At 40.8% G+C, this 11,929-nt stretch overlaps 1 protein-coding gene across 3 annotated transcripts; it reads left to right on the forward strand.

Annotated features, from left to right (window-relative positions):
* Positions 1-1,582: 1,582 nt before the first annotated feature.
* znf451 (zinc finger protein 451) lies at positions 1,583-10,380 on the forward strand. Of its 3 annotated transcripts, XM_033612414.2 has the most exons (14): positions 1,583-1,698; positions 3,662-3,722; positions 3,940-4,023; positions 4,112-4,225; positions 5,025-5,136; positions 5,291-5,441; positions 5,527-5,653; positions 5,759-5,918; positions 6,095-6,242; positions 6,438-7,939; positions 8,025-8,096; positions 9,391-9,453; positions 10,052-10,120; positions 10,242-10,380. In XM_033612414.2, the coding sequence occupies exons 2-13, from the start codon at positions 3,666-3,668 to the stop codon at positions 10,090-10,092; spliced, it is 2,631 nt and encodes an 876-aa protein (XP_033468305.1). In that variant the 5' UTR covers positions 1,583-1,698; positions 3,662-3,665; the 3' UTR covers positions 10,093-10,120; positions 10,242-10,380. The 3 variants fall into 3 exon arrangements, with proteins under 3 accessions (XP_033468305.1, XP_033468304.1, XP_033468306.1); XM_033612413.2 differs by lacking the exon at positions 10,052-10,120; XM_033612415.2 differs by lacking the exon at positions 10,052-10,120 and having other exon boundaries at positions 1,599-1,694.
* The last annotated feature ends 1,549 nt before the right edge of the window (positions 10,381-11,929 follow it).

Consider the following 11,929-nt stretch of genomic DNA (forward strand, 5'->3'; position numbering starts at 1 on the left):
TTTTTTTCTCAAATATCGTGGGTAAGTAAATGTACATGGTGTGAAAACTGTTAACTTTCATATCAAGCTCTACAACCGGTATACTGCTACAACCATACATGTATGTTACCATACATTTAAACTACTGGAATGTTTATATCCTCCTTAGACCCAGCATCCTCATATGAGGACATCACATTTTGGGTTTCCTGCACCTCATACTTAATTTTGCTCAACTTAGACCTGTTGTCCTCCTTTGAGGGCACCTTTATGATCAGTCTACAGCTGACACAAAAGTGGACAAGGTACAAAAGCTGATCAGATTTCATGGTTGAAATTAGTTTATTTGTGCTAAATAACCGTCTGTAGTTTGATATGGAATACACATTTGACAAATTTTAGCAACAAGCTAAAGTGCTGTTAATCAGGAAGTACTCATTTGAGGACTTTGATACTTAATTATCATCTGGCTTGAGGTCACTGGGGCTTTATTATTGTACTATCCCATCATTTCACACAGGCCAAATAGGCGTGACTGTTCCCACAGATAAAAAGGACATTCGTAGACTGGAGTACAGAGCAGAGAAAATATAATACAGAGCTTTTAGATATTTTGCATTATTTACAATTTTGTTTTGCACAGCCATGTTCAGACATTGAAATCAACAGTTGTAGATGTGAACAGTGACCTCTAACCCATTCAGTTACAAGACATTAAACAATTGTTGCATTGTTTGTAATTTTGTTTTTGCATAACAGTGGTCAGGTATTTAAATTAACAGTTTTTTACTTTATTACACACTTGACTATTAAAAATAAACCCAGTGTCCCCATATGAGGACATCCTTTTTTCCAAAAACTTTCTCCTGTTCAAAGGCAATACCTAGATTTTTATACTTATCAGGTCCTACATTCCCAAATAGCTCTGAGAAATTAAAAATACATACCAAACAAAAGCTGGGGTCTCAGGAGGATATACCATACGTTGCCTTGTATAGTATTATTAAATGTAATAAATGGATGTTATTGCTATTTATATACTTGCATACAAGCTGTAACAAAATATGAATGATTCTCTGTGTCAGCATATGGGTACCTGTACCTACCTGTTAAGTTTGTACCACATATGTTAATATATATCCATACAATTAACTGCCAAGAGTGGTGAGTTTTGAGTATGTCAATATATATGTCTTTGTGACTGTAAAGAGACTTTAAGACTGTAAAACCTAATGAAAGAGACTTGGACTGGCCACTGCGAATTACTTATAGACATGAATGTTGTGTTTAAGGACTACAGTTGCACCATAAAAGTTATGTCCACACAATCACAATGCATTTATAAATAAACATTATTAAAATATTTTTGAACCTGCAGTTATTATTCCAGCATGACCACGCATTTGTGTTGCGCATAAAGTACATGCAGTATTCTGTTAATAGTGTGCGGTAAGTACAGCTTTAAGTTATTCTGAGTGATAGTTTGCGATGGTTTCACACTTCAGCCCAGACAATGTATGACCAGACGGGCGGAGTTTTTCTCTTATTTGTTTTGTCTCAACGACCAGTAACCCCGCCCGTGCGGCACACTCTGCATAAAAAGGAGCGCTTCACTCCCATGTGACGTTGCAGACCAGGCTAGCTGCGTTTGCTTTGATTTGCGATGTTGTAGCTAGCTACCACTCCGTCAAACTGAGGAGCCAACACAGTAAGCAGTAGGTAATGTGATGCTCAGCTTCACTCATCTGTTGATTTCAACCATATTTCAATATAGCCAACCCAAGTCGAACTTAGCGTGTTTGCCGTGCGTTACCTTGAGGTGAAGACGTTGCAACCGCTAACGTAAGAAAGCTACCGTTAGCTTACCCAAAGCCTGGACGTTAGGCACCACTTCCGTCAGACTGAAACGCTCATTACAAGATTTCGCTGCTATTAAAGTTGCTAAACAGGAGACGGTTGATAATACAAACACATCAGAAGGCAGTTGAACTTCTCAGGGACGGAGTAGGATGTTTCACACCGATGTCAAGTAGCAGAAATACGACTTAAGCCGATGGGTTGCAGCTAGCTATGTGACTTAACGCTGAACTCAATACAGACCATAGGAATTGCAGTGGCGCTAACTTCTAGACGGTTGGGGTGCTGTTCAGCAGCTCTGCGCTCAGTGCTGCTACAGGTGGCCAAGTGATGTAGGGCAACAACACCGCGATTTAAGTGCATAGACAAGAGATACTCAACTCGGTCTGTCCAGGGGCCACTTTTGCAAAATGACAGGTGGCCAGGGGCCAGGTGCAGAAGCCGTTCACAGGGCAGGTTTACGCAGGGGCGTGTTTAGGATTTGAGGACATCCGGGGCTTTGCCTGTACCCCTGTTGGGGGCCAGGGGGATCCTCCTCCGGCACTTTCTTAATAAAAAAAAAAGCTCTCTTTATGCCCCCTGGTATGCTAGTTATGTTAAAAGTGAAAAAGAAATTCCCATTTTCAATCAACTTATTTTCATTGTGAATTAGAAAATGGTTGCGGGCCAGATTTGAATCACTCGTCATCACCACCAGTACTCGGGTGGGTAGGCAATGAAATAAAATACAACCAATGTTATATTATATTGTTGTATTATATCAAAGTAAATTGTGTTTTTGTTACCTTACTCAAGTGTCACATCAATGTGAAATCTCCCTAACGGTTGCTGAGTTTAATAACTGCCTTCTGATGTATCTCACATCCATCCATCCATTTACATCCACTTATCCGGGGCCGGGTCACGGGGGCAGCAGGCCAAGCAAAGCACCCCAGACTTCCCTCTCCCCAGCAATGCTTTCCAGTTCACTCCTGGGGAACCCAAAGGTGTTCCCAGGGCAGATGAGATATGTAATCCCTCTACCGTTCTTTGGGTCTGCCCTGGGGCCTTTTACCCATGGGACGTGCCCGAAACACCTAAGCTGACCCCTTTTGACACGAAGGAGGAGCGGTTATACTCTGAGCTCCCTCTGGATGTCCGAGCTCCTTACCCTATCTCTAAGACTGAGCCCAGCCACCCAACGTAGGAAACTCATTTCACTCACTTGTATCCGCGATCTCATTCTTTCGGTCACTACCCAGAGCTCATAACCATAGGTGAGGGTTTGGACTTAGATGGACCAGTTGACCGCATCACTGTAGAAGCTGCACCAAACCGCCGATCCATCTCAGGACCCCAAGATACTTGAACTCCCTCACTTGAGGCAGTAACTCTCTCCTAACCTGAGGGGGGCAATCCAGCGGTTTCCATTTATTACAGTTATATTAGTATTGTTCTTTGAGCAAGCTTAGTTTCTTTTATTCTAGCTACATTTGCTCTATATGAGAACTATAGTGGGGCAACCAGCTGAACAAGTGATACACCTGTTGACTCAAAATGTGGCCAAATTACCTGCAACTAACTAAACATTAGTTTTTGTGCTATTGTTCATGGTTAGCTAAATCATAATGTAACTGGTCATATGCCTGTTAAAATATTGCTACTGACATATGTCCTAATTTTAATGGTTTCAAGTCAGCAGGTCTTACACTAAAGCTATAGTTGGAGCAGTACTGTTACTGACACTATGGTCCACACCATCTAGTACACACACACCCTCCTCTTACATGCATGTTCAGAGTAAGGGCTGCAGCTTCAACAGTGACATCAGTTTGTTTTTCCACAGATAAATGTCTTCTCCAGCTCAAGCGGACGATGATGAGGTGGAAGAAGTGGAGTTTGTATCAGTAAGTCACGAGTACAATTTATTTAACAGAAATTTGCCTACTTTCAGTCTCTTCTTGACTAACTGTGTAAAATCTTAAACCTAGATAATCAGACTGAATTGTTAAAATGAATAAACCACCCTTTTATATCATACAGTTTTTGCAGATGTATTTGAGTCTTAGGAGTGTGGGTGTGTTTTATAACACTAAATATCATGGTGTCTTCCACTTGCTTCAGGAGGGCCCACTCCGACCAGTAGTGGACTGTATTGATCTGCTGAGTGATAGTGAGGATGAGGGCTGTTCATCACTGGCAGGCACAGTAAGTTGCTGTAAAGAATATTTTTTTCATATTAGATAGTGTCTTACCAGAGATTTCTGAAATTGGTGTATGTTTTATTCACCTGTAGATTGAGGATAAAATCAGCCGTCATAAAGCGCATGTCACATCTACACTGGACAGACTTGCACACCAGGTGGCCCTCGAGAAAAAGGAGAGATCAGATAAATGCAGAGCGTTCAAGGTATGGATGCTTCAGAATGATATGAGCTGTTATAAGTTGTTGCTTGTTAGACCGTGAAATAGCTATTACATATTTAATCTATATTAGACCATTGTCTGCAGTTGGTTTCATCATCTTGCATTGAAAAGCACAATGACTCACACAGAATGGTATTGAAAAGCAAAAAAATGTTGTAATGTATACTATAAGGTTTCCACATTCAAATTTGATGTAATCAGTGCTGAGATATTCTCTCAGTGTATCCATCCAAATCCGCGACATCATCACTGGCAAAGGAAAGAGGCCACTGCCTTAAGCAGTCTGAGGGATCTACCTTGAATTACAACTGCTATATTATCAATACGTAATATTTTATTCATAAACTACTTTGCAAATAATGTGTTTGTATTCTTAACAGGTCCTTATCTATTTTTGCATGCAGCTTCAGTGCAACCAAAACCACACAAACAAGGATATAACCGCTGCTTTTTGTTTTTGTTTGTTTATTTGTTTCATTTTTAGAGTAAATGTGACTTTAAATGCACCGTAGAATTGTTTTGTGTGGTATATTGGTACAAGGGGTCAAATAAGGTCAGTTGTCTTAGCAATGGTGCCACCTTGTGGGCAGAAGGCATAGAAAACAAATAACTGTAACAACCTGCGGTACTAGAATAAATACAGTGGTGTATTCACTCCATACAGGATCATACAGTTTGAGACAGTGTCTGTACGTTTTTCTGACATCTGTTACATAAGGCAAGTGTAAAACAGATGAAGACTATAGTGCCTTACTGTACATCTCTTTATGTCTCTCTTTCAGGAGAAGCAAATACTACAAAGAGCTCATGGACAACAGGAGCTTGCTTTCAGTTCTACAAATGGAATTAACCAGGAAGCAAAACACTGTGTAGACATGTGGTTAAAGATGCCAGGTACATTATTGATCTCTCACTTGTAAATATGTCAGTATTGGAGGTGATTCAAGCCAGTTAACAACTTTAAAAGCACAGTTCTGTCATGTCATCCTTTCACAGTGATGCTACATGTTGTGTCAACTTATCATACTGTACCTTTGTCTTTATGTAGGTCCTAAACCTGGAGTGATCAATGCTGGTTTTGGAAGAAGACACAGACCTGCTTCTTTCCCTCCGAATATTTCAACTAGACACACCTGTCCAGTGATCAATTGTGGTCGAGTTTATGACAATGCGTCCCTCCTCGATGGCCATTTAAAAAGGTAATCCTTTTCTCATCATCTCAGTGTAGCTGTGTTCTCTGAGTATAAATATGGCATATTTTGCAATAACATGTCTCCTGTGTAGGTTTGATCACTCCCCTTGTGACCCCACCATCAATCTTAAAGGATGCCCATCTGAGCTCTTTGCCTGTGTTGCCTGTGGTCAGCATTTTCAGACTGAAGAAGCGTGGAGGAAACATGTGAAATCTAAGGTTCGTGCATTTTGTGACTGTGCAATGACAAACTATTGATTGACAGTAGTGCACTAATCAGTTTGAGAAGATACATGTTTTGAATGATGTTCTTTTGAACACCAGGTGTCCTCATCTACTGCCGATGGTCACAGCATCAATCAGAACTATCAGCGGATTGTGTGTTTTGCCTGTCCTGCCTGCTACTTCCTCTTCAACCTCCGGGATGAGTGTCTTCAGCACATGTCGGCCAAAAACCACTTCACAGAGTCACTCGCCATGACTGGTAAGGTTTATTCAACATCTTTATTTTCTATACATCCTGATTTAGATCTCTTACATTCAAATCTCAAATGTTTCTTGTCAGTTTAAGCTTTATTTTACACAAGATCATCTTAAAAGAAGCACGTAAGAAATATGATATGAGCAAGTAATATGTCCCTTTACCTTCTCCTGTTTAAGAACCCAGAGGAAGAGCGCTGCCAGTTCCCATCTCACAATACGTGAAGAATCGTCTCATCACTTTGTGCAAGGATGCAACGTTCAGTGTCCGGTGCTCTTTATGCCACAAAGTACTGGTCTCACATCAGGCAGCTCAAGCTCACTTTAAGTAAGTATAAATGTGATTAGGGATGTCATGATAAAATTTATTAGCCGATACCAGCCGGTACCAGTGAAATTCCACAGTTGTCCATACCCAATTCAGTACCACCCAAATGTATTAATATGTTTTGATATTACCTTTTGTTGACACAGATTTTGTTAAGATCTTTTGTTGAACTGATTTTTCCTTTCTTTTTCCCAGTGTGCACTGCAGACAGGGCTGTGCGGTGGCAAAGGCAGATAAAACTGTAGTGCAGGTGATGAAACAGCTGCAGGTGCGAGGGCAGTGCTCCCTCTGCTGCGAAATCTTCTTCAGCCAAGCTGAAATTGAGAAACACAAAGAATCGACCCAACATGATGTGGAGGTCAACCAAACAATGGAGAAAGCCCTGCTTCAATACTGCAGGTTTAGTGAAATTCAACACACCCAGAGGGATAGAGAGGCGCGGAGGAAAAGACAATCCGCTGGCCTTGAAGCTCCTTTTCAAAAAAGACACAAGAAGGGGAGTGATGGTGAGGAATTTCCAGCCAAACAGAGGAGACAGAGTGTGAATGGTAGCCTCAGCAGAAATTCGGTAACGGCATGGTTCTGCGAGTGTGGCATACAGTTCTCAGAGGAGACTGCAGCCAGTAAGCATCTCTTGGCTGCGAACCAAATTTTCCATCAGTGTGGCGTGTGCGGCAAACACATGGGAGAGTCCTCAATTACCCGCCTGCATATGAGTCGCTTCCACGGGGGAGCTCATCTCTCCAACTTCCTCTTCTACTGCCGCAAGTGCAAAGTGGAAATGCCTCGGTATGAAGATATCCTGTCACACGTATCAGACACTCACAGCGGCCACACCTTCTTCGCCGAGCAGGAAGTGCCAGAGGGGCTCACCACAGTCATTGATGCCAAGCCGTCCACCAGCACAGAAGTCACCCTGCATTCATCCTCCAAGTCCAGAGTCCAGCAGAACACAGTAGAGACGTCCTCTGTAAAAGCAGAGCAGACTTGGATGTGTCGTATGTGTGAGGACATCTTTGACTCCGAACAGGCCGTCCGCAAACACTGCAGTGATGTGAGCAGTCACAGCTTTCAGAGATTCATCTGTGGACACTGCCCGCAGAAGTTCTTTAAAGAGTCCACTGTACGCAGACACTGTATGAACGAGCACGACGGGCAGATACAGAGGTCCCACTTCTGCGGCCTCTGCGACAGCATGCAGTTTGAAACCGAGGGCGAGTTCTTGGAGCACTATAAGAGTCTTCACAGTAAGGACTACTACTGTATGGATGATGCTGAAGTCGTTCAGCCTGCTGTCACTGAAAGCACCAGCGAGCCTACATGCCCATGCATGGGTCCAGAAAAGAGCAACAAGGAAATGAAAGCTACGTATACACAATGCATGAGGAATCTGTCCGCTGAGGGAAAATGTCAGTATGTGTGCGCTCCTTGTGACGTATCTGTGCCCTCCTACGCACAGATGAAGACTCACGTCCACACAAAGCACGCAGCCTTGAACCTGGACAAGACCTTTAATGTAGAATGTAAAGCTTGCCAGGAGAGTTTTATGGGTGTACCAAGTTTCCATAAACACTATCACTCCCTACACTGTACACTGGAACCTTGCATGAGCTCCAGGACCTGCAGGAAAGACATGATAGCAGAACCCACCAATGTAAAAGTGCTCAATGCTGTGGAGATCACAGCAGACACCACTGGTAAATCTGTTACAATTTTTTTTTTAACATTTATTAACTATTTTTGCGTGCAGCATTTAATCCTGTTTTCATATTGTCATTTCAGAGATCGAAGATGAAACACTGGTGACGTTATTGGAGATGGATCAGGCCAACAAAGAGAGTGAAGCATGTGAAAGTAGGCTGTTAACAATGCATTACCACTGTGTCACTCATGCAATATAAACAAATAGGTAGCAAGCAGATGCACAGCGTAGCTTACTTTAACATATATACAGAATATTATTATTACACTTTATTTTACTTTTTGTTCTTTTAAATAACTTTATTTAAATAGATTTAAAAAGCTAGAAATGTTGTCCATCATGAAATCAGATTGTGAAAAAGATTGTGAATATATGTGTAATGCCTGTTTTATAAAAAATAGTGTTTTAGATATCTTGATTCAGTGATTCTCATACTTTTTACACCGAGTACCACCTTATAAAATATTAGGCTCTTCAAGTACTGCCACTGTGGGGCGGCTGTGAGGTGGTCGTCCACCAAGCAGCGTCCACCAATCGAAAGATCAGCGGTTTGATCCCCGGCTCCTCCAGTCTGCATGTCACAGTATCCTTGAGCAAGATACTGAACCCCAAATTGCTCCCGATGGCTGTTCCATCGGTGTGTGAGTGTGTGAAAAACTGAGTAGCAGGTGGCACCTTGTATGGTAGCCTCAGCCACCAGTGTGTGTGTGAATGGGTGAATGTGATTCATAGTGTAAAAAGCGCTTTGAGTGGTCAGATGACTACACGGGCGCTATACAAATGCAGGTCCATTTACCATTACTGTGACCAACATTATAATACAGTAGTGTAGGCAAACTATTCAGCCACAGGAGACAGATATATTCCTAGTCACAAGATTATTTATTGTTGACTGTTGTCAGCTAGAGCCAAACTGCATAAAGGATGAGCACTATAACTACCACGTACATTCTTCCACGAAACTCATCAGTTTCTGTGGCAACTTAACTGACACTGCTTACGTAGCCAGTAGCTCATGACCTCAGTTGATTGTCATCCACTTCAGTTTCAACAGGGCTGCTCGAAATATTCCCCTCCTGATCTGCATTTCACTTTCTAATAGTTTGGTTAATAGCCATTCAACCATTCATTTTACCTTCCCTTACTATCATGCGATCAAAGCTTAGCTTATAACTAATTATAGATATATTTGCACGCTATGTTCATGAACGTGACTATATAGCAGGCTATTATCAAAACAGAAATATTACAGAAAAGGCAAAACTTATTTTAATTTGTATCATATTTCTAAGTTTAAAAGCATTTTCATTTGAGTTGTAGTTTTTTAATATTTTGGAGATTCCTCTGTATCACTAAAGGGGGCTTGTGTACCACCATTATGGGAACCAGTGTCTTAATACTTATTTTCATATATCAGCTGCTCATATATTTTGTGCTCTGTCACAGATGAATCAGATGATGAGATGAACCATGGACCATCTTTGAGTGCAGAGGAAAGAGAGTCAGCAGGTATGTGTTTATATGGCTGATACAGAAACAGTTAAACTCTAGTAAAACTCTAATATGTGTTGAGTACTTGTTATGGTTGCTCTGCTGGTTACAAATTTAAAATATGTGATAAGTCAGGCTACAATGATCTGAAATGGGCTAGTCAAGGATAAACTGAAGACAATAAGTTTAATCGAACATCTGGGGCTTTGCCTACTGGCTGTCCTAAGAGTTAGAACAAAACACGGTTAGGCACTGATTTGCCACCATGCAACACAGACCTGGAATAAATTTTAAAATAAAATAAAAATAAATAAATATTTATTATTCCAAATAATATTAGACAAGCCCTGACTCTGACCAACTTTAAGTCAAAAGTCAAAGCTAAAAACTTTCCTCCTCTACACTACGCACTCTACTCTGTAGTGGCTTAAAACTTAGCTCAGCTTAGCTTTTAAGCAGCCTTCATTTTACTGGATTGATAGGTTTGTCCTTATCTTTTGTATCTGTTGTCTGCACACTTAATTATAAGTCTTTTATCTTAACTGTATTTTCATTACTCTGTACAGCACTGCAGATGAATTGTGCTATATACTTAATGTTGTCTTGCCTTGCCTAGTCTTTGCAGTGACAACATGTTTACATGAATGTGGAACTTAATGAGGATATACATTTAACAACTCAATATGTAAGTGTGATTGAAAATGTTGAGAAAGTGCTTTATTAGATCAGTCAGTCCCTGCAGCATATGTTTTGGGGATATAGTGTAACTTTGATCCTTCTATTCGTTTTGTTTTATTTTCTCACAGAGTTGGAAGAAGCTCTTAAAAGAAGTCTTCTGGAGTTCTAAGGACGTGATCTAATTCGGTTTTTGTGACACAATGTCCACTGAGATGTTTTGTACCAGGTATTTGTGTTCAGAATATATTGAATAAACAGTTGCTATTCTAAGTTTTCTGTGCTTTTAATCATTTTATAAAAGTATCAGTATGTGAATACATAATAAATATAATAAAATAAACATAGGGCATTCCCATAACAGGGAACAACTCAGTTGGTAGGAGGTTGGTTGTGGCTGTGGATTTATGTCCTCTGCTTTGAAGAGCCAACACTTTGGTGTGTCGACACATGTGCTATAGATGGCATCGATGACGCTGCAAAATGCCGAGGCTGAACTTGTGACCACAGTGCTCACTGAATCTCCAACTGCAGTCTGTTGTCATTGCAGACTTGAAATGCATGTATTGTAGGCACTGTAAGGAAAGGGGACAACCTTTGTATGTCGTTGAAGAGCTGTCATGTAGATCCAGATTTTTTGGTGATAGGGTATTAGACCACTCCTCTGAAACAGGGCTGTCAAACTCATTTTAGTTCATACAGCCTAGTTTGATCTCAAGTGGGCCAGACCAGTACAGCCGTTACATAAAAACCTGTAAACAACAAGCCCTTCAATTTTTTCCCTTCAGTATAAAGTTCATTCTGATGTTCATCCATTTACAAAACAAATGATGAACAGCCCATGATATCCTCAGAAAAATATGAACAAAGTCAACAGTATGTCTCAGTTTTTCCACATTCAGTCAGTCTACTACTCACTGTCATTACAAGAGACTTTTTAAAATAATTTTCCACTGAAGTCAAAGCTGTTGAAGCAGCAGATGAAGTCATCCTCTGCCTTATAAACCATTTAGACTGAAGTTTTGTCAGTGCCTCAGCAGCAGGGTTTTAAGATATTAGTCTGATACAGATTTCTTTTGTACTGAAGCCTCTGGTTGACAATATTTTTGCACAATGTTCAGTGTCTTTAAATCTGACCACAGTGAGGTATTCATTGTTATTTCAAAGAGCTGTGGTCTGGTCGGGGTGGAGAAGCCTCTGAGGCAGCATTTTACATTAAGTATCTACTCACTGTTTAATCCTGGCTCCTCTTAGCCTTCAGAAGTTCATCAATATTGGGTGTGCAAATTCATCCAGTGGGACCCTTTGGCGGGCCTGTTCTGGCCTCCAGGTCGTATGTTTGACCCCCCTGCTCTAAAAGATAAAGTGGAAGTGTTTAAGCGCAGCTGCAATTCTGGCAACAGCTCTTTGGGCTCTATTAGTTTCCTCATGTTGTCTCCAAAATCATTAGAAGGTGTCTGACAGATTCCTTTTACAGTGAGTTCACACTACAAATTGGCATTCAGATGTATTTTGGGTTGCTGCCTTTGTAACTGGTACATACATTTAAAAGAAAAAAAGGTTTTGCTATTCCATGTCTTCTTACTCACTTGTCTGTTTTTAATTTGTGATTGTTGCTAGTTTAATTATAGATCAACTGGAAAATGGAGGAAACTCCAATGTACTAAAATAGTTTGAGATAGTGACAGATGGGAAACAGCGAATGTTTATGCACTCATGGAACAAGTTACTTGGGACTGGAGCCTCCTAGTTGTAGAATTTGGCAGCTACCATCTAACAACAGCTTCAGAGGTGAAGTTTCCTCTAAGACTGAATGTGA

The sequence above is a fragment of the Epinephelus lanceolatus genome, chromosome 17 (genome assembly GCF_041903045.1).
Source record: "Epinephelus lanceolatus isolate andai-2023 chromosome 17, ASM4190304v1, whole genome shotgun sequence".
NCBI lineage: Eukaryota > Metazoa > Chordata > Actinopteri > Perciformes > Serranidae > Epinephelus > Epinephelus lanceolatus.

Bases quoted from the DNA above. Each gene is read 5' to 3' on its own strand.
- znf451 (XM_033612414.2), top strand. From the start codon at position 3,666: ATGTCTTCTCCAGCTCAAGCGGACGATGATGAGGTGGAAGAAGTGGAG. The intron at 5,442-5,526 runs GTAATCCTTTTC...TCTCCTGTGTAG, and splicing joins CTCGATGGCCATTTAAAAAG to GTTTGATCACTCCCCTTGTG. The intron at 7,940-8,024 runs GTAAATCTGTTA...TTGTCATTTCAG, and splicing joins GATCACAGCAGACACCACTG to AGATCGAAGATGAAACACTG.